This window comes from Erpetoichthys calabaricus, chromosome 6 (assembly GCF_900747795.2).
Source record: "Erpetoichthys calabaricus chromosome 6, fErpCal1.3, whole genome shotgun sequence".
NCBI classification, from domain to species: Eukaryota; Metazoa; Chordata; class Cladistia; order Polypteriformes; family Polypteridae; genus Erpetoichthys; species Erpetoichthys calabaricus.
The window spans coordinates 127,486,161-127,510,926 of NC_041399.2; the positions used below are offsets into that span (position 1 = coordinate 127,486,161).

General features: G+C 40.1%; 2 protein-coding genes across 2 annotated transcripts in view; both read right to left on the reverse strand.

Moving 5' to 3' along the window:
• The window catches only part of abcb8 (ATP-binding cassette, sub-family B (MDR/TAP), member 8), an 842,402-nt gene that overhangs the window by 512,049 nt on the left and 305,587 nt on the right, over positions 1-24,766 (reverse strand). The gene's annotated exons all lie outside the window — the stretch shown is intronic.
• Positions 1-24,766, reverse strand: part of LOC114653103 (ankyrin repeat domain-containing protein 7-like) — a 71,530-nt gene that overhangs the window by 11,635 nt on the left and 35,129 nt on the right. The window contains exon 6 of the mRNA XM_051928773.1: positions 10,239-10,381. Coding sequence (XP_051784733.1) covers positions 10,239-10,381 — 143 coding nt within the window. The remainder of the gene's footprint in view (positions 1-10,238; positions 10,382-24,766) is intronic.

Sequence of the window (24,766 nt, forward strand, 5' to 3'; positions counted from 1 at the left end):
GTGATTTAAAATCCTGGACAGACCAACGAAAAGCCACGGTAGCAAATTATACAAGAAGATTTTACTGTTTAACAATTTATATTTATATGAAATGTGCTTCTTATATATTACTTCATATTCTCATATGATAATGATGTTAATGTTGTTTATATTGATTTCTATGTTATTGTAAGTGCATCTATGTGTGTATATGTATGTATGTATGTATGTGTGTATATATATATTATATATATATATATATATATATATATATATATATATACAGTGGTGTGAAAAACTATTTGCCCCCTTCCTGATTTCTTATTCTTTTGCATGTTTGTCACACAAAATGTTTCTGATCATCAAACACATTTAACCATAGTCAAATATAACACAAGTAAACACAAAATGCAGTTTTTAAATGATGGTGTTTATTATTTAGGGAGAAAAAAAATCCAAACCTACATGGCCCTGTGTGAAAAAGTAATTGCCCCCCTTGTTAAAAAATAACCTAACTGTGGTGTATCACACCTGAGTTCAATTTCCGTAGCCACCCCCCAGGCCTGATTACTGCCACACCTGTTTCAATCAAGAAATCACTTAAATAGGAGCTGCCTGACACAGAGAAGTAGACCAAAAGCATCTCAAAAGCTAGACATCATGCCAAGATCCAAAGAAATTCAGGAACAAATGAGAACAGAAGTAATTGAGATCTATCAGTCTGGTAAAGGTTATAAAGCCATTTCTAAAGCTTTGGGACTCCAGCGAACCACAGTGAGATCCATTATCCACAAATGGCAAAAACATGGAACAGTGGTGAACCTTCCCAGGAGTGGCCGGCCGACCAAAATTACCCCAAGAGCGCAGAGACGACTCATCCGAGAGGTCACAAAAGGCCCCAGGACAACGTCTAAAGAACTGCAGGCCTCACTTGCCTCAATTAAGGTCAGTGTTCACGACTCCACCATAAGAAAGAGACTGGGCAAAAACGGCCTGCATGGCAGATTTCCAAGACGCAAACCACTGTTAAGCAAAAAGAACATTAGGGCTCGTCTCAATTTTGCTAAGAAACATCTTAATGATTGCCAAGACTTTTGGGAAAATACCTTGTGGACTGATGAGACAAAAGTTGAACTTTTTGGAAGGCAAATGTCCCGTTACATCTGGCGTAAAAGGAACACAGCATTTCAGAAAAAGAACATCATACCAACAGTAAAATATGGTGGTGATAGTGTGATGGTCTGGGGTTGTTTTGCTGTTTCAGGACCTGGAAGGCTTGCTGTGATAGATGGAACCATGAATTCTACTGTCTACCAAAAAATCCTGAAGGAGAATGTCTGGCCATCTGTTCGTCAACTCAAGCTGAAGCGATCTTGAGTGCTGCAACAGGACAATGACCCAAAACACACCAGCAAATCCACCTCTGAATGGCTGAAGAAAAACAAAATGAAGACTTTGGAGTGGCCTAGTCAAAGTCCTGACCTGAATCTAATTGAGATGCTATGGCATGACCTTAAAAACGCAGTTCATGCTAGAAAACCCTCAATAAAGCTGAATTACAACAATTTTGCAAAGATGAGTGGGCCAAAATTCCTCCAGAGCGCTGTAATAGACTCATTGCAAGTTATCGCAAACGCTTGATTGCAGTTATTGCTGCTAAGGGTGGCCCAACCAGTTATTAGGTTCAGGGGGCAATTACTTTTTCACACAGGGCCATGTAGGTTTGGATTTTTTTTTCTCCCTAAATAATAAAAACCACCATTTACAAACTGCATTTTGTGTTTACTTGTGTTATATTTGACTAATGGTTAAATGTGTTTGATGATCAGAAACATTTTGTGTGACAAACATGCAAAAGAATAAGAAATCAGGAAGGGGGCAAATAGTTTTTCACACCACTGTGTATATATATATATATATATATATATATATAAAAAATATATATATAAAAAATATATGTGTATATGTATATATAATATATCTGTATATGTGTGTATATGTGTGTGTATATGTGTATATGTATATATATATGACAGCAACACTCATAACAATGACAACACAATTACATTGACAATCATGTTACGTTATTTTTAAAATGTTTCCTTTACTTTTTCATATCCTCTTTAACACACTACTTCTCCGCTGCGAAGCGCGGGTATTTTGCTAGTATATATATATATTATATATATATATATATTATATATATATATATATAAGGAGAGTTGGGATCCGAGAGACTGTGTTTGTGGAGGGATGGAGAGTTAAGGCAGGTGATGGAGTCACGTGATCATCTCCCCTCCCATTCACCTCATTTCATTCACTTCATTTCACTCCGAGCTGAGCTCCGCAGCTGGCACGGTCTTGCTGTTCTTGATTTGCTTTTCACATGGCCAACTATACGTTGCATGCTCAAGAGTAAGCTCAGCGCACAACTTGGTTATATTACAACCGGAGGGGCGATCTGACAACATGGTATACAAAGAGATCCTTAACAAATAATTATTGGTATAATTTCCCTCAGTTTATTATTTAAAATTTTAAAGCAGTACTTTGCCACTGGGCTGCGAAGCGCAGGTATTTTGCTAGTATATATCAGATATACATATACACACACACACACACACACATATCTACATATATATATATATACACACATATATATATATATACATATTTACATGTATATAGATATATATATGTGTGTATGTCTATATATATATATATCTATATACATCTATCTATATATCTATCTATATCCCCGCGAAGTACTGCTTTTAAATTTTTATTAAGAAGAAAACCTTTTTAAATTGAGGGAAAATATACCAATAACAATTTGTTAAGATCTGTTTTTTTGTGAAGCTGCCTTCACTCGAGTGATCACTTCGAGCTGACTTGCTGGCTAACCATAAGCGTTACCTGGTAGGTAACCACCCATACAATCAGATTGTGAATCAGACTACGAATGCCATGAATGTAATTACCCCGATCTACATGCTGTCAAATAAACGAACCACACGCCATGGCGCAATTTTAGGGGCTTCGCCTCTAGCGCCGACGTCCGAGGTTCGATTCCCGTAAGGGAGTGAAGTGAGTGGGTGGTTACCTACCAGGTAATGCTTAAGGATTGGCCAGCAAGTCAGCTAACATCAGCCACGGTGCCTTCAGTTGTGAGAAGCAGATCATAGAATGGTTGAAAATAGTTTACTGTCAAATAATGCAAAGAGTACGCGACACGTGTTTCCCCCTTATTCTTGGCTCATCAAGCGTACACACTCACTGCACTCACTTACGGTAATCGAACCTCGGACATCAGCGGTAGAGGGGCTTCGCAGCGGTGAAGTATTGCTTTTAAATTTTAGTTAAGAAGAAAAGAAAACCCTTTTTAAATTAAGTCTTAAAAAGAGGTGTAAAGATATTGACAATAAGCTACGCAAACCCACCAAGACATGCAATCGTTTAAATCAAGGCGCGAGTCGAAAAACACCATCCCATACTATTAGTTAACGATTAACACATTTCTATATGTATTGTAAGCATACAATACAACTGATAATATGTTGCGCTTATTTTTCTGGTGTACCGACATTTTTGCATGTTTAACGGCTGAAATCTAACGTGGTTTGTGCCCTTCAGAATGAAAACAGTTTGCATTTACCTTTTTAATAAAAGGCGAGCTTTTAAGCCTGAGAAATCACCCCGTAAATGCACACGTTTAAATTGCACGTGTTAATATGTATGCTTACACAGTATTAAAAGACACTCAACAATTAACGTCATTTACCTTCGTTCCCACGTTTGACTCGTGCTGTAAATCTCTTCCTTGTTTTCAGTTCACGTGATTACGTAGGAGGTGTGATGACGCGATATGTGACTTCGCCTCCTCCATTAGAGTATATGGACAAAAAACAGGTTCCAGTTATGACCATTACGCGTAGAATTTCGAAATGAAACCTGCCTAACATTTGTAAGTAAGCTATAAGGAATGAGCCTGCCAAATTTCAGCCTTCTACCTACACGGGAAGTTGGAGAATTAGTGGTGAGTAAGTGAGTGTGTGAGTGAGTGAGTCAGTCAGTCAGTGAGGGCTTTGCCTTTTATTAGTATAGATTATTGATGTTTTTTATGTGTGTTGCGGGCTGAAGCTGCAGTAATAGAAATAGAAGTGTCAGTGTGCCAAATTTACATTATGTGGAAATAAACCCTGATCGCGGCTCTGTGCAAAAAGAAGCCTCATTAACTAACATTGCACTATTTAACTCGAGGTCTCTTAATGGCAAAGCATTGGTGCCGTCAGAACTCATCACTGACACCAAACTTGATATTCTGTGTTTAACGGAGACTTGGCAAAAACCAAACGAATATGCGTCTCTCACAGAGGCGACTCCAATTGGTTTCACTTTCCACACAGAGCCTCGCAGCTCAAGACAAGGCGGCGGGCTTGCAGTAATTGTCAGAGCTGACTTAAACATTAAACGAATCCCGATTGTCTGTCCATTGTCTTTTGAGTGCCTGGCTCTTAAACTAATAACGAAATCAGGTCCTGTCTCACTCCTTGTTCTTTATCGTCCCCCAAAATACAATGCATCCTTCTTATCCGATCCGATTGAACTTTTGACCCACCTAAGCTCTTACTCTCAGAGAATTATCCTTCTTGGTGATTTCAACATCCATATTGACATCCCCACATCTAAACTGAAGAATGAATTCCTATCCTTACTGGACTGCTTTGACTTGACACAACATGTTTATTTTCCAACCCACTCTGGCGGTCATATATTGGATCTGATCTGCACTTCTGGACTATCTGTTGCCAACATTTACAGCACTGATTTGGGACTCTCTGACCATAAAGCAGTATTTTTCACTGTTTCACTGCCTTTCCCTCCTCTTACCTGTAAACGACAAATTTCTTACAGAAACCTTACAAGTATCTGTCCCTCTATCCTTTCTGGATCCATTTCTGATCTTTTACTGTCTTCACCTATTCCACCAACACTAGATAGTCTTGTTGACAACTATAACACAGACCTTCATTCAGCATTAGATAAAACAGCTCCTTTAAAACATAAGGAGGTTTCCTTTAAACGTTCAGCTCCTTGGTATAACTCAGAATTGCGATCTATGAAAGCAGCTGGCCGACGCCTTGAGAGAATGTCACGTAAGACTGGCCTCACTGTGCACATCCAGGCTTTCTCTGACCACCAAAGAGCTTACAGAGAAGCACTAACTTCTGCCAAGAACACCCATTATGGCAGAATAATAGAAAGTGGCCACGATAACGCAAGGGTTCTGTTCTCTGTAGTTAATAAACTACTCGAACCCGCATCTGGCCCAACTACCTCTTCTACTGAAGCCTGTGAGGAATTCCTCCACTTTTTCCGTAACAAAATTAATGATCTAAATAATTCAACTAACATAAATACATCATCTGTTTATATCTCTCCCTGTTTTCCCACTCCATCCAGCTCCTTCTCTAAGTTCTCACCAGTCACATCTGCGTTTGTTAATAACCTGCTTTGTAAGATGAGGCCGACTACTTGTGTACTGGACCCCATCCCCACCACACTACTTAAATCCTGCCTTCATGCCATAATCCCGACTATTACAACAATAATAAACTCATCCCTTGACACTGGCTCTGTGCCGCTCACTTTTAAAATTGCTTCTGTAACCCCAATGTTAAAAAAGTCTGGTCTTGATGCTGACAATCTTAACAATTTCCGGTCTATTTCCCACTTACCTTTCCTGTCAAAAGTTCTTGAGCGTGTTGTAGCTTCCCAACTCACCAATTACCTAACCTCTAATAATTTGATGGAACCCTTTCAGTCTGGTTTCAGGGCGCGGCACAGCTGTGAAACTGCTCTGTTACGGGTAACCAATGATTTGCTTATGGCAGCAGACTCTGGACAAACCAGTATATTAATTCTGTTAGAACTAAGTGCAGCATTTGACACTGTCAGACATGACATCCTACTGTCCAGAATGGAGAACATGCTGGGTATCTCTGGCACTGCCCTCCAGTGGTTCAAGTCCTATCTGACTGATAGGCAAGAGTTTGTTAGTCTTGGCAAGAGCAGATCCAGCTCAGCGCCAGTCACACAAGGAGTCCCTCAAGGCTCTGTCCTCGGTTCTCTGCTTTTCTGTATTTACATGCTTCCCCTTGGCCATATTATCCGTAGCTATGGACTGGGTTATAATTTTTATGCAGATGATACTCAACTCTATTTCAATGTTAAAAGTGGAACTTCATCAGAGCTTTCTCAGCTCACAACCTGCCTTAGTGGAATTAAAACCTGGATGGAGCAGAACTCTTTAAAATTAAAATTGCAATAAAACTGAACTCCTGCAAATTGGGACTAAAATACAACTTAATAAAATGAGCTCCTTCCCAGTCTATCTTGGCAGTGATCTCATCAGACCTGCCTCTACTGTAAAAAATCTTGGTGTCATTTTTGATTCCTCCCTCTTATTCCACCTACATAAATAACATTACTTTCACCTCCGTAACATATCCCGTGTTCGCTCCTTCCTCTCCTTTTCTAACGCTGAGAAACTTGTCCATGCTTTTATCACATCCCGCATTGATTACTGTAATTCCCTACTGGCAGGTGCCCCTTCTAATCTTATATCACAGCTCCAGCTTATTCAAAATTCAGCTGCAAGAGTCCTTACTTGAACCAGCAGCAGCGAGCACATCACACCCATCCTGCTCCGTCTTCACTGGCTCCCTGTGTCTTACAGAATCGAATATAAAATCCTACTAATAACCTACAAAGCCTTAAATAACCTCACGCCAAACTACATCAGTGACCTTCTCCATCACTATGTGCCTGCCCGCCCACTAAGGTCCTCTGATTCTGGCAATCTTGTTGTGCCCCTCACTAATCTACACTCCATGGGTGACAGGACCTTCAGCTGTATAGCGCCCAGACTCTGGAATGACCTACCAAAATTAATCAGGTTAGCTGACTCCATGAATTCTTTTTAAAAAACAACTCAAAACTCATCTGTTCAGGAAGGCTTTTAGCTCTATTTGACTTTATTACCCTTCTCAGTTTACTTCTCTGTCAAGATGCTAATGTAACCTGTGTGTGTGTGCTAGACCATCAATTATGTTGTCGGTTTCTTTTTTTTTTTCCCAGAATTCACTGTCTTAATCTTCTTTATTTATTTATCTGGTTTGTACAATGCTATATACTGTATACGCTGCCGTTCTTTATTATATTCTGTAAGTGCCTTGAGCATGGGAAAGGCGCTATATAAATAAAATGTATTATTATTATTATTAGAAAGGAACTTGTTCACCCCCGGTTTGTCTATTCAATAAAGGCATTTATTGTGGCTACATGAGTTATCTGCGATGCAATGGCCCTTTATACTGTATTTCTGCATATTAAGATGGTTTTTATAACCATAAATTAGTTTTTATGGGGCAGGTTGATTCAGACGGAGCACTACTGAAGGCCTAGGTGTGAAATGCACGGTCCGCCACTGGTATATACAGTATAAGGCTGTGAATACTTATTTACAGTGCATCCAGAAAGTATTTATAGCGCATCACTTTTTCCACATTTTGTTATGTTACAGCCTTATTCCAAAATGGATTAAATTCATTTTTTTCCTCAGAATTCTGCACACAACACCCAATAATGACAACGTGAAAAAAGTTTACTTCAGGTTTTTGCAAAGTTATTAAAAATAAAAAAACTGAGAAATCACATGTAAATAAGTATTCACAGCCTTTGCTCAATACTTCGTCGATGCACCTTTGGCAGCAATTACAGCCTCAATTCTTGTTGAATATGATGCCATATGCTTGGCACACCTATCCTTGGCCAGTTTTGCCCATTCCTCTTTGCAGCACCTCTCCAGCTCCATCAGGTTGGATGGGAAGCGTCGGTGCACAGCCATTTTAAGATCTCTCCAGAGATGTTCAATCGGATTCAAGTCTGGGCTCTGGCTGGGCCACTCAAGGACATTCACAGAGTTGTCCTGAAGCCACTCCTTTGATATCTTGGCTGTGTGCTTAGGGTCGTTGTCCTGCTGAAAGATGAACCGTTGCCCCAGTCGGAGGTCAAGAGCGCTCTGGAGCAGGTTTTCATCCAGGATGTCTCTGTACATTGCTGCAGTCATCTTTCCCTTTCTCCTGACTAGTCTCCCAGTTCCTGCTGCTGAAAAATATCCCCACAGCATGATGCTGCCACCACCATGCTGCATTGTAGGGATGGTGCCAGGATTCCTCCAAACGTGACGCCTGGCATTCACACCAAAGAGTTCAGTCTTTGTCTCATCAGACCAGAAAATTTTCTCTCTCATGGTCAGAGTCCTTCAGGTGCCTTTTGAAAAACTCCAGGTGGGCTGCCATGTGCCTCTTACTAAGGAGTGGCTTCCATCTGGCCACTCTACCATACAGGCCTGATTGGTGGATTGCTGCAGAGATGGTTGTCCTTCTGGAAGGTTCTCCTTTATCCACAGAGGACCTCTGGAGCTCGGACAGTGACTATCGGGTTCTTGGTCACCTCCCTGACTAAGGCCCTTCTCCCTCGATCGTTCCTAGAGCTGGCCGGCCATCTAAACTGAAGAGTCCTGGATGTTTCGAACATCTTCCACTTACGGATGATGGAGGCCACTGTGCTCATTGGGACCTTCAAAGCAGCAGAAATTTTTCTGTAACCTTCCTCTGATATGTGCCTCGAGACAATCCTGTCTCGGAGGTCTACAGACAATTCCTTTGACTTCATGCTTGGTTTGTGCTCTGACATGAACTGTCAACTGTGGGACATTATATAGACAGACGTGTGCCTTTCCAAAAATGTCCAATCAACTGAATTTACCACAGGTGGACTCCAATTAAGCTGCAGAAACATGTCAGGGATGATCAGGGGAAACAGGATGCACCTGAGCTCAATTTTGAGCTTCACGGCAAAGGCTTTGAATACTTATGTACATGTGCTTTCTCAGTTTTTTTATTTTTAATAACTTTGCAAAAACCTCAAGTAAACTTTTTTCACATTGTTATTATGGGGTGTTGTGTGTAGAATTCTGAGGAAAAAAATGAATTTAATCCATTTTGGGATAAGGCTGTAACATAACAAAATGTGGAAAAAGTGATGCGCTGTGAATACTTTCCGGATGCACTGTATAACTAAAAGTTTAGTTAATGAGCAGAAAATGTGATCCAGGAACAGTTTTAAAAAAAGTGAGCTAAATTTGCAAAATAAATTTATGTTCTGTGGCTATGATTTAAATTATAGCCATGTTTACATTTTTTTCTTTTGCCAAATACAGCTGCCAGATGTTCCGATGCACACAAACTGTATACTTATACAATGAAATGAATAAAATGCCCAACATCCAATAAAAATCCTCAAGGATGAAGTCATTGATATAATATAAATCATAATAAATGTTCTTTTAAAAAATAGATATTTCACTTTTGTTATGTATTTAATATTTCCTAGAAAAGTTTGACTTACTTTAGTTTCAACATAAATGTTTATAATTTAATGGAACTGTATTTTTTTTACTGTGTTTTGATTACTACTATGTGTTTTATAAGCTCAATAAATAATAAAAATAACTCCTAAAAGTATGACCATTTTACAGCCAAATTGCTGTTTCTCCTTCAACCTGCTATAAACACCAATCATTTTACTCTAAAGAAAAAAAAATCCAGTTGTATGCCAGATCAGCAGTGAAGAAAGGAAAATTAACTTTGTTAAATACTGCAGCCGATGCATTTTTGTATATTATTCAGAGAGTCAGAAAAGTTTAAGAGAAGGATATATCTGTAAAATCTGTGTGAGATTGTTCCTCCCCCACACGATTAATGTTTACCCCCCCGGATGGAATTGAACACTATACAAGATTATTGTCTATTATATCTGCCTTGCACTCTCCACCTTGCTTTTTTTATATTATATATTATATACATATTTTTTTATTGCTCTTTAATTAATATTGGTTTTATCGGTATGCTGCTGCTGGAGTATGTGAATTATCTATCTATCTAAAATAAAACACATTTATCTTTATTAAACTCATGAGAACAGCCATTAATCATTTTTTATTATTTCAAATGTTTTACACTGCTGTATTAACTGAAAAATTCCACTGTGCTAGCATTATAGAGTAAAGTATTATATAGTACAAACAACATTGTTTAACTTAAAAAATGTCTGAGATTATGAACAAAATCACTCTGAAAAAAGAGGGAAATTATGTGTGCTAAAGGGACATCAAAAGTGAATTTCTATATTACCTTCCTTCTGTAACCGAAGCATTTTCCGTAAAATAGCTGGCTTTTTCATTTCAATAACAGGAACCCACTGCTCACAACAATGGTAACAATTACATTTTGGGAAGACCTTTATGTCTGCATATTCCATTATTATCTTGGAACATCTAAAATTCAAAAAAAAAAAAAAAAGTAATTTAGAACTTCCTGTTTCACTTTTGTAAATGTAGCTATGAGTTTATCTTATTTAAGCTCGCTTAAATACATCTTGAAAGTATCCAGATAACTACAGATAAAAACCAAAAAGAAGATCAAAATAAAAGAAACTTGCTATTTAAAAAGGACTATTCCATTATTAATCATATTTAATAGTGGTTGCATATCGTACACTACATAGCTGTCTTATTCTAACCTCTTCCAAAAATACACAATGTTTAAAGGGGTTTTGTTCATTGAATCTTCACAATAAATAAAACCAAAAATATTGATTATATAAAAAATGTGTTTATACATTTACCACCAAATCTTGTCAACATCCGTCCATCTTGTTTATGTACTTATCTAGGAAAGAGGGCAGCTTCAGGCTATCCCATAAGGCAGGAACGAATTTTTGACAGGGCCCTAGTCCATCACAGGGAAAACACACACACACACATACGCACACACACACACACACACACACACAAACAAAGCAATTCAGCAATACCAGTTCTGCTAACCTGTATGTCATTGGACCATGGGAGGAAACCGGAGCACATTGAGGAAACCCACAGGAAGACCATGCAAATTCCACACAAGGAACACCCAGGATGCTATCTCATTATCGCAAGGCAGCAGCATTATCTCTGCAGTACCGTGTCACCCTTTTGTCAACATGAATATACTATATAGTTTTTAAACTTCTAGCACTCATTAACAATGTAGGATACTTCTCAGCCACTTCAGATTAGCAAAAAGGCCAAAGAAAACAAATCACTGTACCCTTCACTCACTATATTTATCACCTCAGATAACTACCCGACTTATTTTTACAGTATGAACATATTGCACTACCCAACAGAATCAAATTTTCTTAATGATTTCTCTGATCTGGAATTAAGTACTTTTTGCAATCACTGGGGCGGACATGAATTAGGAAAAACATGACACACATAACAAAAGCCATGGGAGTGCTGCGAGGATGGGCATCAGAATATTTTCTACTTACTAACACTACAGGTAATAAGAACCTGAAATTTTTTTGTGGGAGTACCAGTTCATTACAACATAAAAACAACAGGTAAATGATCACAATAAAAGAACAAGTTAGAAAACGTATGCACGGTGTAACACTCATATCAGTTAAGTGCCTTAATGCAAATGAAAGTCGACGCATTTTACATTTTTAGTTACTTCAAAAACTAACCACATTTTTATAACAATAAACCATATTCATAAATAAAAAGGTATAATAAAATGTTGTTACGTGTTAGTAGACTACATGAAATAACTACTTTTTAAATGCCACTCAAACTGTAGTTAAAAAGGGACCACAAATAGATTTATGGTAGCTCAAATATACCTAAAAAGGCTCAGAACCCAAACAAATGATGAGAACAAATAGGAGATCCCATTCATAAACAGATTTCAAAAAAATGCTTCAGAAACCCTTTATCAGACCAGATGTGGCCAACTTTTGTTGAGCATAATGTGAATGCAGCAAAACGTTTACACAACCGATTTGACCAACCAGACTTGAATGGTTGCATGTAACACAACATTTAATGTGAAGAATTGTGTTTTGAGAACTCTACTTCCACATTCTAGTTATTTTCCCTGTTGTCTTGTGGATTAGTTATGAGCAAATGATGTCCGTTTCTCCTCGAGTTCGAAGAAATCACGGAAGTGTTCGCAAAAATTGCCAAACTCACTGAAGTCAATGGGGAAGGACTATTGACTGAATTATAATGGTGCAAATATCTTTAAAGTGTCCCTGAGCACTAGGGATACATCTATACTGGACCGATTATTGTGGCCAAAAATGTACCCTGAGCTGCACAGCTATAGTACCAACTACTGCACCACCATGCCTCCATCACATCTGTGACAGACGGCTGGGGTGTCTGAGCAGCTGGGATGCCTGGAAGCTGGAAGGACCGGAAGAGGACCAATACCTCCCCTGGGACATGAGAGGGCAACCGCCCTGGTTCGCAGGTGGGCCACACGTTCGCAGCTGGAAACCTCCACCTGGTTGGGGCACGTGGCCACCACCAGGGTCCGCCTAGACGTTCCCAGAGTCATGGACAGAAGCACTTCCGCCACAACAGGGAATGTTGCTAGGCCAGGAGGCAAATACATGCTTCCGGGTGCTCAGGCAGCACTTCTGCCACACCCGGAAGTGCTGCAGGAAGATCGTCAAGAAGCACCTGGAGCACATCCGGGGAGGCAGCGAGATGAAGCTTACAAAAGAGGAGTGGAGGCGGCAAGAAAATAAAAGAGAAAAGGAAGGACTGAGTGATTGGTTCACTGTAATTGTAGAGGAAATTAAAACATGTATTTTGGACATACTGTAAGCTGTCTTGGTGTCTGTCCCCGTCGAGGCTGGTTCTCACACATTAAAGAAGAAAGAACGCAGTCAGAGATGCACAATCATATATTTCATCAAAAAAAAAAAAAAAAAAAAAAAGGGAAATGCCGAAATCAGTCAAAAGTCATAAAAAATAGGTAGGTCTTTTAAAGTCAGAAAATTCAAAGTGGTGTGTCATGATTGAATCCGCTGGCTAATTTCTGAAGTCAAACCAAAGGCTCCCCAAACCGTCTATACTGATGCTTTACACATTTTCTTCTGTTAAAATGACAGAAACATCTTGTAAATAGTAATAAATCTTTCATTATTATTATTTCAGACCCTCCTGTGCAAGGGGGTGCATCAGGCCCTGTCAAGGTTTGCTTTCTTTTCTTTTATCTCTATGTGGCTAATTATGCATTCATATACGGACGTGAAACTCGAAGATTGAACTGCACATTTGAAGACAAGCAGAGATATCTCATTATGATGTACAGTGGAACCTCAGTTCACGAACGTCTCGGTACACATACAAATCGGTCTACGACCAAAAAGTTCGCCAAACTTTTGCCTCAGTTCACGATCACACACTCGGTATACGAACAAGCCAGTTTCCCTTTCGGTTTGTGCGCACCAATGATTTCTGCACATGTTGCATTGTTCTCAGTCAGACGTGCGTGCTTGCTTTCGCTATGAACTCTTTGTGCTCTATTTCATTTCCCTTCCAGTTCATACGCGCCGATTACTGTATTTAGGCACGTGTTCAGCCTCTCCCTGTTCATTGTTCTCAGTCAGACGTGCGTGCTTTACCTGTGAACTCTTTGTGCTCTACAGTATTTCGTGTGCTTTTGCAGTTAACCATGGCTTCTAAGCAAGTGAAGAGTGGAGAGAAGAAAGTTTTGCAGAAAACTGAAATCAAAGTAAAGAAAGAAATTATTGAAAAGTATGAGCGTGGCGCTCGTGTTACTGATCTTGCCACAGAGTACAAGAAGTCAAAATCTACGATTTCAACTATTCTAAAGCAGAAAGAATCTATTAAAGCAATCTATTAAAGCAAGCTAATGTTGCAAAAGGAGTTACAGCGTTAACCAGGCAGAGGCCTCAAGTGCTGGAAGAGGTGGAAAAACTGTTGCTAGTGTGGCTGAACGAGAAGCAACTTGCAGGGAATTGTATAAGCGAGGCGATGTTATGCGAGAAAGTCAGGAAGATTCATGGCGATTTGCTGCAAAACTATCCTTGTATGAGTGGCGAAAGTGAGGAATTTAAAGTTTCGCAAGAGAAGTGGCATTCATAGTGTGGTAAGGCATGGAGAGGCTGCTAGTTCCGACGCTGAAGCTGCGAAAGAATTCATGAAAAATTTCACAAAATCAGTGGAGGACGAAGGCTACATCCAGCAACAAGTCTTCAACTGCAACGAGACCGGATTGTTCTCCACCCAGTTCCTCCTCACTTCATGCCAGAACTCAAATCATGCAAGGTTAGTTTTCTTGGTGGTTTATGGTTAGTTTTTGTATTACAGGTTTTTCAAATGTTCATTTTTCGGTTCGTAAAGTGAATTGTTGCAATGTTACTTTTCTTGGTTGTTTATTAAGTTTCTAATTTTTCAAATGTTCATTTTTTTCCCTGTGCTTAAAACTCATTAAAAAAGTTTACACAGCGATCGGGTCATAAGGCTACAGTATAGCGCGAACCCTTTTCTCTGTTGTTCAAGGTTTTCTCAGTGTTGTTCAATGTTTTTACATTTAGTTTACTATTACGCTGTGCATTCTATGGTTTAATTATATTTGTGCTTAAAAAAAAAAAATATATTTACATACAGTTCGTATGGTCTGGAACAGATTAATTGTATTTACATACAATCCTATGGGGGAAATTGCTTCGGTTCACGACCAAAATCGGTTTACGACCAGAGTTTTGGAACGAATTATGGTCGTGAACCGAAGTTCCACTGTATATGTTTCATAAAGAAATTTGAGAACTTGCATTATTTACTTATCTATTCTACAACTAACTTAAGTTACACAGAATCTGTAATGCAAGTTATAATTTGTCAAGATCTGCTGATCAATACTAATTATAAAAACAATGCAGCATGTATTAAGCTATCAAGCATTCATGTTTTTAAGAAGGAGAAGTAGTACTCAAACAAACAGTCTGAAAGCCCTCATGTCTGTTACAGCCAAGTGTTCAAAAATAGTGCGCTTCCATCTAATACACTGCGCAGCCTGCATCACCAAACTTAAATGCTACATTCAGCTTTACACCACAGAGATCCAAGTCAAACACTAAAGCAGCGTTTCTCAACCATTAAGTATTTGCAACCCGAGTTTTCATAAGTTTTAAATCGCGCCCCCCCCTAAGGTTTTTTTGAAAGGAGCCCACTAATACCAATTTGTTCTTTTTTAATTAATGATATATCATAGATGCATATTTTATTATACCTACTTAACTTTTATCGACATTTACCTAACTCTATTTATTTTTCTAGTATCAGAATGTAGTTTAAGTTAATTTGTTTTGGTTTCAATAGATGTATTTTTCATATTTTCGATTCTTGTTTTCTTTTTTTCACATCTTCGTGCCCACCCTAGGGGGGCCCGCCTCACAGATTGAGAACCACTGCACTAAAGGATCCTTGTGTTAACAAAATCTGGCCACCGGTTTCTCCTTGTTTAAAAAGGCAAAAAGTTTAAAAAACATGTACATGTTTGCTACTATTTTGAGAAACATTGTCAGAGATTTTTTTTACCAAAAGGCTTTGAGAGGATACACTTAACCCGTATACAATACATATTGTGGTACAGACTTTATTTTTCTTATTTGGCTGTTATCTCGAGGATTCCCTGTATTGCAGGACTACTGTATAAAACAATATATATTTTGGTAAAAATATGAAAACAATTAAAAACAAACCACACATAATCATCTTTAAGAAAAATAAAATGCTAAAATTTTTCCACATTTTCCTCCAACCTAAAATTAAAAAAAAAAAAAAAAAAAAAAAGTTGATTGAAAAATGGAATGTGAAATTAAAATCTGCTCTTTCGCTTTTCCCCAAATGCTCCTCCAAATAACTTGGCAGTTTCAAACTATATGCAAGTTAAAAATCATCATCTCTTTTTAACTGAAGACACAAACGTGCGAAATATTACACATAACATTGCAGAAATTAACAAGTTTCCAAATTGCAAATCAGTATATTCACAATACAATATGTGAAAATCATGAATGCCAACATCATGCACAAGCCTGTAGCTTCGGAATGCATGTGCATTGTTTTAATTCTCTGATGCTCACAGTAAGGCAAGGAAGTGTGAATAGTATTCTGCAAACTTTTTTTAAATGAAAATCTCTCTTATTATATAAAAAAATCCTGCGACAAGACATTTTTGAAGAGATTTTTTCAAGTCCCACGAGACAAGACTTTTACAATGAGATAAGACACTTCTTCGTGTACTTAATTAGGACAGGTGACGTTGATGCTTTACAATTACGCAAGACATTCATATTACCATTATCTGAAAAGTCTAATGAACAAACGGCTCTTTTGATCATGAAAGAATTGTTTATAAATTTATATTTTTTATTTCTTACTATATTGAGAAATTGTTCTGTTCTGTGTACTGTGTTGTATTGTATTGACCCCCTTCTTTTGACACCCACTGCACGCCCAGCCTACCTGGAAAGGGGTCTCTCTTTGAACTGCCTTTCCCAAGGTTTCTTCTATTTTTCCCTACAAGGATTTTTTGGGAGTTTTTCCTTGTCTTCTTAGAGAGTCAAGGCTGGGGGGCTGTCAAGAGGCAGGGCCTGTTAAAGCCCATTGCGGCACTTCCTGTGTGATTTTGGGCTATACAAAAATAAACTGTATTGTATTGTATTGTATTAAAAGCAGAAGATTTAACGATGCAGCAATTTGGACTTCCAGAAGAAATTGACAAATCAAAAAGGTAAAGAAAGAGATAACAGCAGACAAAGATTTAACTGTGGAAGACCATGGAAAATTATATCGGGAAATGTACTCACAATTAAACCATGATCAAAGAGCAGTTTTTGACACTATTAAAAAATTTCTTCTTGGTGCAATTCATCAGCGGTTATTCATCATAGATGGTCCAGGCAGAACAGGTAAAACATTTTTGTATAAGTGTTTAGTCCATTATTGCATACACTTATGCAAAAACATTGCATCGATAGCGTGGACAGAGATAGCAGCAGTTCTTCTTCCATATGGCAAAACGGCTCACAAAACTTAACTTTAAATATCTTGGCTGAAAATGTTACAATGAAATGGAAAAAAAGATGAAACAAGAAAAGCAACAGATCGAAAACTTTATTTGGGATGAAGCATCAATGATCTCACAAACAGTATTAAATGTAATCGACAAAATGTTTCGGGACGTTTTTGGCTTCAAACAACAGTTTGCAGGTAAAACCTTTATACTGGGAGGCGACTTTCATCAAGTTCTACCAGTATTCAAGAAAGGAGGCCGAAGGCAGATTTACGATGCATGCCTAAAGAGTGGGCCTTTATAGTCTTTGTTCCAACAATTGAAATTACAAAAAATAAATAAATAAATAATGAGAGCAGATCAAGATTCGGATGATTTCGCTATCTGGCTACTAGACATTGGCAACTTTAAAATTCGAAATCTCCCAATAAAAGAAGGCTTATTATTATGTAAAAATCTTACTGAAGAATTCATCCCGAAGGGATATCAACAGAAGAAATGAGTACACTGGCAATCCTAGCAGCAAGAAACGATGAAGTCAAACGAATTAACACAAAAATTGTCGATTGGTTACAGGGCAAATTGATTAAATGCGTATCAATAGACTATGCTGAAGCAGTTGGTGGTGATAAATGTGGAAGATGAAATCAATAATTTACAATATCCCATAGAATATCTACAGGCGTTAACACCATCCGGTCTTCCACTGGCTGAATTACTGTTGAAAGAAGCATGTATCGTAATTTTATTGCGTAATTTATGCATGAGTGATGGGATGTGCAATGAGACAAGATTCGTTGCATTAAAAATTGGTCGAACAATTCGAACGTAAAATTTTAACAGGTGACAAGAAAGGTAATGCGGTACATATTCCGTGAACATTAGACACCAAAGGAGATCTTGATATGCCATTCGTATCAAAACATTTACAGTATCCCGTTAGAATAGCTTTTGCTATGGCAATTAACAAATCACAGGGACAAACATTCCAAAATGTCAGTCAATTTATTAGAGAGAAAGCACGACATATAACTGCGTGAATATTGTTTCTGTCACGGAATCAAAATTCAATGCAATATTGAAAAAAAGTTAATTCCAAATATTGTTTTACTGAATTAAAAGTTAAATTTTAAAAAGTATTTGCGTGTTAATATCAAAGACATAACAGAACGAAAATGTATAACACAACATGAAACAATTTTCTTTCAATTCATTACATTTTACTATTTTTAACTATGGTTAATTACTCACTGAAATGTAAAAGAGTTAGTTCTATAATGCATAGGTAACAGTTCCCATGAAAATAACAAATCTCTTTAAATTGTATATCTGGTTACCTATGCCCAAGTGTTGGCGAGCAAAGCGAGCAGGGGGCAGAGCCTCCTAGTATTTATCACAATTTTAAAGGTAATATACAAGCAAGACACTGGATGTTTATTTAAATCTTAGATCTTAAGATTTTTATTTTCAATTTTTGTATTTTTATTTCATAATAATAATAATAATAAAAAAAAAAATACTGTTGCATGAAAATGCCATCCTTACCAAAGTTCCACTTGAAGCACTTGCCTCATACCCTCACCCCATGGTTCAGCCCTATGAAAGACTGAACATTTTGAGAGTTTTTCTCAAAACTGAAAATTTATAATCATGTTAATGCAAAATAATATAGCCAACAACTACTTGCTCAATGACTAATCCAATTACTTACTAGGCACACCAATATACAATTGGAATTTTATCTTGACTGGGTTGAAAGTCCCAAGTACTCAAGATTAATTAATTGGTATTTTTCAAACAATTTTAAACAACTCTTCAGTTCAAAATATTAAGTTCATGCATCTCTCAGCTTGTGGAAAAGTACTTTTATGAAATGATAGTCCGGCCTCTATTGTTGAGACGGCTGACCAGAGCTGTGGCCGTAAGGTGGTCGGTGCCTGTTGTGGTGGCAATCCCCGAACCCGTTGGTGGACACCGGCGGTGAGGGATGCTGTCAAGCTGAAGAAGGAGTCCTACTGGTCCCATTTGTCCTGTGGGACTCTGGAGGCAGCTAACAGGTACCGGCAGGCCAAGCGGAATGTGGCTTCGGTGGTTGCTGAGGCAAAAACCTCGGGCATGGGAGGAGTTTGGGGAGGCCATGGAGAACGACTTTCAGACGGCTTCGAGGAGATTCTGGTCCACCGTCCGGCGTCTCAGGAGGGGGAAGCAGTGCAGTGTCAACACTGTATATGGTGGGGATGGTGCGCTGCTGACCTCGACTCGGGATGTTGTGGGTCGGTGGGGGGGAGTACTTCAAAGACCTCCTCAATCCCACTAACATGCCTTCCAATGAAGAAGCAGAGCCTGGGGACTCGGAGGTGGGCTCCCCAATCTCTGGGACTGAGGTCACCGAGGTGGTCAAAAAACTCCTTGGTGGCAGGGCCCCGGGGGTGGATGAGATACGCCCGGAGTTCCTCAAGGCTCTGGATGTTGTAGGGCTGTCTTGGTTGACACGTCTCTGCAACATCGCATGGACATCAGGGACAGTGCCTCTGGACTGGCAGACCGGGGTGGTGGTCCCCCTCTTTAAGAAGGGGGACCGGAGGGTGTGTTCCAAATACAGAGGGATCACACTCCTCAGCCTCCCTGGAAAAGTCTATTCGGGGGTCCTGGAGAGGAGGATCCATCGGATAGTCGAACCTCGGATTCAGGAGGAACAGTGTGGTTTTCGTCCTGGTCGCGGAACAGTGGACCACCTCTACACCCTTAGCAGAGTCCTGGAGAGTGCATGGGAGTTCGCCCAACCAGTCTACATGTGTTTTGTGGACTTGGAAAAGGCGTTCGACCGTGTCCCTCGGGGAATCCTGTGGGGGGTGCTCCGGGAGTATGGGGTACCGGACCCCCTGATAAGGGCTGTTCAGTCCCTGTACAACAGGTGTCAGAGCTTGGTCTGCATTGCCGGCAGTAAGTCGAACCCGTTTTCAGTGAGAGTTGGACTCCGCCAGGGCTGCCCTTTGTCACCGATTCTGTTCATAACTTATGGACAGAATTTCTAGGCGCAGCCAGGGTGTTGAGGGGGTCCGGTTTGGTGGACTCAGGACTGGGTCACTGCTTTTTGCAGATGATGTTGTCCTGTTTGCTTCATCAGGCCGTGATCTTCAGCTCTCTCTGGATCGGTTCGCAGCCGAGTGTGAAGCGGCTGGGATGGGAATCAGCACCTCCAAATCCGAGACCATGGTCCTCAGCCGGAAAAGGGTGGAGTGCCCTCTCAGGGTTGGGAGCGAGATCCTGCCTCAAGTGGAGGAGTTCAAGTATCTCGGGGTCTTGTTCACGAGTGAGGGAAGAATGGAGCGTGAGATCGACAGGCGGATCGGTGCGGCGTCCGCAGTGATGCGGGCTCTGCATCGGTCTGTCGTGGTGTAAAAGGTGCTGAGCCGTAAGGCAAAGCTCTCAATTTACCAGTCGATCTATGTTCCTACCCTCACCTATGGTCATGAGCTATGGGTAGTGACCGAAAGAACGAGATCGTGAATACAAGCGGCTGAAATGAGTTTCCTCCGCAGGGTGTCTGGGCTCTCCCTTAAAGATAGGGTGAGAAGCTCAGTCATCCGGGAGGGGCTCAGAATAGAGCCGCTGCTCCTCTGCATCGAGAGGAGTCAGATGTTAGGATGCCTCCTGGACACCTCCCTGGTGAGGTGTTCCGGGCACGTCCAACCGGGAGGAGGCCCCGGGGAAGACCCAGGACACGCTGGAGGGACTGTCTCCCGGCTGGCCTGGGAACGCCTTGGGATTCTCCCGTAAGAGCTAGAAGAAGTGGCCGGAGAGAGGGAAGTCTGGGCATCTCTGCTCAAGCTGCTGCCCCCGCGACCTGACCTCGGATAAGCGGAAGAAAATGGATGGATGGATAGTCCGGTCCTGACTAAGCTGAGCAGTTTACAGAAATGAAGTGTATCCATAGTGGGTAAGTGGTGAGCAGTTATTTTAGAAGCCATAAACATAATTCTATACAGCTGCTTCCCATCCTCTGTAGAAAGACTGCCACACAAACTTTTTGATGGAGAAGGTCAGACAGTTTTCATTGTTTCTTGTAATTGTTTCCACTCTCTTTAAATGTCTCCGCTTTCTTGGCTGTAACAAGTGCATTGATTGACCTCTCATGTTGAAGTGACTGGAAATGGCAGTGGCTCAGAACTTGAAACTCTCCACTGCCTGTATGATCTAGTTATTAAGGTAAAAAAAGAGTGATCTTTTTCATTGTTTAAAGTGAGATACCATTCTGGACATTTAATTGCAGATCGTTAAAGATACAGCATTTTGCCAACATTTGTGTTAGACAACTAAAAGGTGTAGTAGTAAAAGCAAAAATCTTATGGGGATAAATTTTAGTTGGGCTGGAAGACAGAAAACTTGCCTTCTGCTTGATTTACAAACAAAAATCATATAGATGCACATTCTTCTCTGTCATCGCTATATACATTTTGCTTGTTTATTTTGAGCTGATTGTTGGTATTGATGCCAATTCTTTTTTTTAACCCTCTTTTAGGTAAAGGTCCTCCCCTATTCAAATCTCATATTCTACCAGTCTCTTCTTTTCTGGACAGTTTTTTTTCTGATTTGACATTGGTTGTTTCATTTTGAAATCTTGACCCATCTGTCTAAGATTTTTTTTTAACATTCATCACAAATTTTCCTCCAGAATTGACTTTATCTTTATCTTTGCACTGCTATAACACAACATTACTTTCCACTTGTTTTTCTGATCACAGATTTTCCACTTTAAATCTTCACCTTACACTGTTGTCATCCTGGCCTACACAGTAGCAATGTAACACTTCCTTGCTAAAATACACAGATTTCATTGAAAGGAAAAAAAAAAACAACACAACAACCTTCCGCAAAACTAAGTAAATTTATTTTGGCAAAGGTTTTGTATCAGAGGTATTTTACACTGTTCATCTCCCGTTTTATCTCCTTAATCTGAAGTCTTGTCGATTCCTAAGCAGGAATTCAGAGTTCAAAACTACCCTTTAGTTTTTTGATGATGCCAATAAGCATTTTCACATGCTGTGAGAAACGGCAAAAGATAGTCCAGTAGCAGAGGATGTTGCATTATGTCCAGCTAACAAAGGCAGAACTAATACTGAAGAATCCCCCCCCCCCCCCCCCATCTTATTCGCCTTTTCTCAGCCGCTGTTTTAAAAACGGCCAGAGTTATCTATCACTTGCTCGCTATATCCTTGCATTACTTGAGGATACATAACCTCCATGAAAAGACGATGCATGGGAGTGGATTAAGAATCAGTATCATAGTACTTCTACTTGGACTGAAGAAGATTTAAAAATCACCCACGTTGTAAGATTCAGATATCAATATTATATATGCAATTAACAAGTAACAGCACAGAAGTCAGTGCCTTTGTCTAATTATTAAAACCAGCTAGGCGAGGGGCTGGTTTATCCATTTTTTGTCTAGCTGTAGTCCCTTAAGGACTCAAGGGGACACCTTTTAAAATTCTTCACTTGGTGTCAAAGCTGTGTCGATTTTAGAGTTTGTAAATAAAAGACAGTCCCAGTGAGCAAGCAATCTGCCAATAGAGGTCCCTGGGGTTGAATATTCTGGGTATAATACTGGCAATAAGACAGACAAGAAGTTAAAGGTAACAGGTATATAGCTAATTTTGATGTTTCTTCCTCCCCACATTAAGAACCTAGAAGGCAAGTTAGTACCTTTTTTGTAAGGTGACCCGACAATAAAACAGGTATACTGTATTCGGTAAGCAAAGTTGTCCTTTTATGGGTTAATACTAAAGGCTCAATTAGAGACTTCTGTATAGCCTTTGCTGCTCATCGTGCCCATTAAGGCTCATCCATATTACTAACCGAGAATAGTAAAACCGGAAGGCATGGACGCAGGTACACGGCGATGGGACCATGAGACATAGTGCGCAGGCGCCTACAGCGCGCGTCTCATAGACCGCAAGTGAAGTCTGATCCACCGCAAACGAAGGAGTCACGGTCCAAAAACGAAAGAGCTCAACTAACGTGAATGAGAAATGAAGCAGCAACGCGCCCATAGCTAACGACTAACAACACAGCCACACAAAAAAAGAGGATTCTGTGCTGCACCCCAGAGTCAAATGGAAGAGGCTACGGAGGCCCCACAGGTCCACAAAGATAGTACGTAAGGCGCGGGAAAGTACGAAAGGTGCAGGCACCTACAAAGCGCTTCTGAACTAAACGTCCACACTACACAGCATGGTCCACGCGCTTCTAACACACCGCAAGCATAAACACGAGATAGTACGGAAACCACACAGATCCGGACTCCACAACATATGTGAATCACATTACAGTGATACAATATTAAGCACTTTACACATGGACAACTGTATGTAGCCCTCTCAAGAGAGTACAGAACCCTACACGTGCACACTACAAAGCATAGTCAAACCCGACATAGTACGGAAGGTGCAAGCGCCTACAACATGCTTCGAAAGCACCGCAGGCAACAACCCAAGATAGTACAGAAGCCCCAAAGATCCGGACTCCACAGCATATATGAATCACATTACAGTAATACAATACTATAAGTACTCACAGAAAACACAAACCGAAGAAGCTTCGGCGTCCCGCCCCACAGTCAAACCAGACAAAGTACGGAGTCCCCAAACGTCCACAAAACACAGCCTAGTCAAACCCGAGATAGTACGGAGGGTGCATGCGCGGATACGTGGGCGCCTACAACGCGCGTCTGAAACCGCGGAAGCAAAACTGTCTCGGCTCCAAAACCAAACAGCTCGACTAACGGAACTACAAAAGCGAGCCCGCATGGACAAATACAACGAACATAGAATCAATGAACGCAGGAGCCTACAGCGCGCGTCTGAAATGCAGCAAGCAAAGCAGGCACGGCTCCAAAAAGAAAGAGCTCCACTAACGGGGCTACAAAAACGTGCCCGCCTGGATAAAACAAATGAACGCAGGTGCCTACAACGCGCTTCTCAAACAACGCAACCAAACGAGTCACGGCTCCAAAACGAAACATCTCAACTTAAGGACATACAGAAGCGAGCCCACCTGACTACAATTAATGAACGTAGGCACCTACAACGCACCTCTCAAACAGCGGAGTGAATAGATAAACAGCAAAGAAAGTAACGACGGACGGCCGCTAAACAATTCCGCCAATTAGCTGACAACGCATTCTGTAATGAGTCCACTATTACTGAACACTCATTAGGATTAATGAATATACATCCTTTGTTCGTCATCTACACCTTTACACTCCAATATATCTCATACACTCAAATGTATTTCGGATTACCCAACATACGGCATCCTCACACGTCCAAACTACACAGCATATGTGAATCACATTACAGTGATGCATTACTAACAGTACAACCACAGAAAACGCTCCGTATTAACAGTAAGTGCAAATATCCATATTACTAACGGTAAACAATGTATAACTAATGGAGACACGGTCACAGCTCCAAAACGATACAACTCGACTAACGGAGCTACCTGGATAAAAATCAATGAACGCAAGTGCCTACAACGCGCGTCTCAAATGCCGCAAGCAAAGCAGGCACGGCTCCAAAAAGAAACACCTCGACTGACGGAGAAACAATAAGAGAGAGTAGAACCCTACACGTCCACACTACACAGCATAGTCAAACCCGACATAGTACGGAAGGTGCAGGCGCCTACAACACGCTTCTAAAGCACCGCGACCAATAACCCGAGATAGTACAGAAGCCCCAAAGATACGGACTCCACAGCATATGTGAATCACA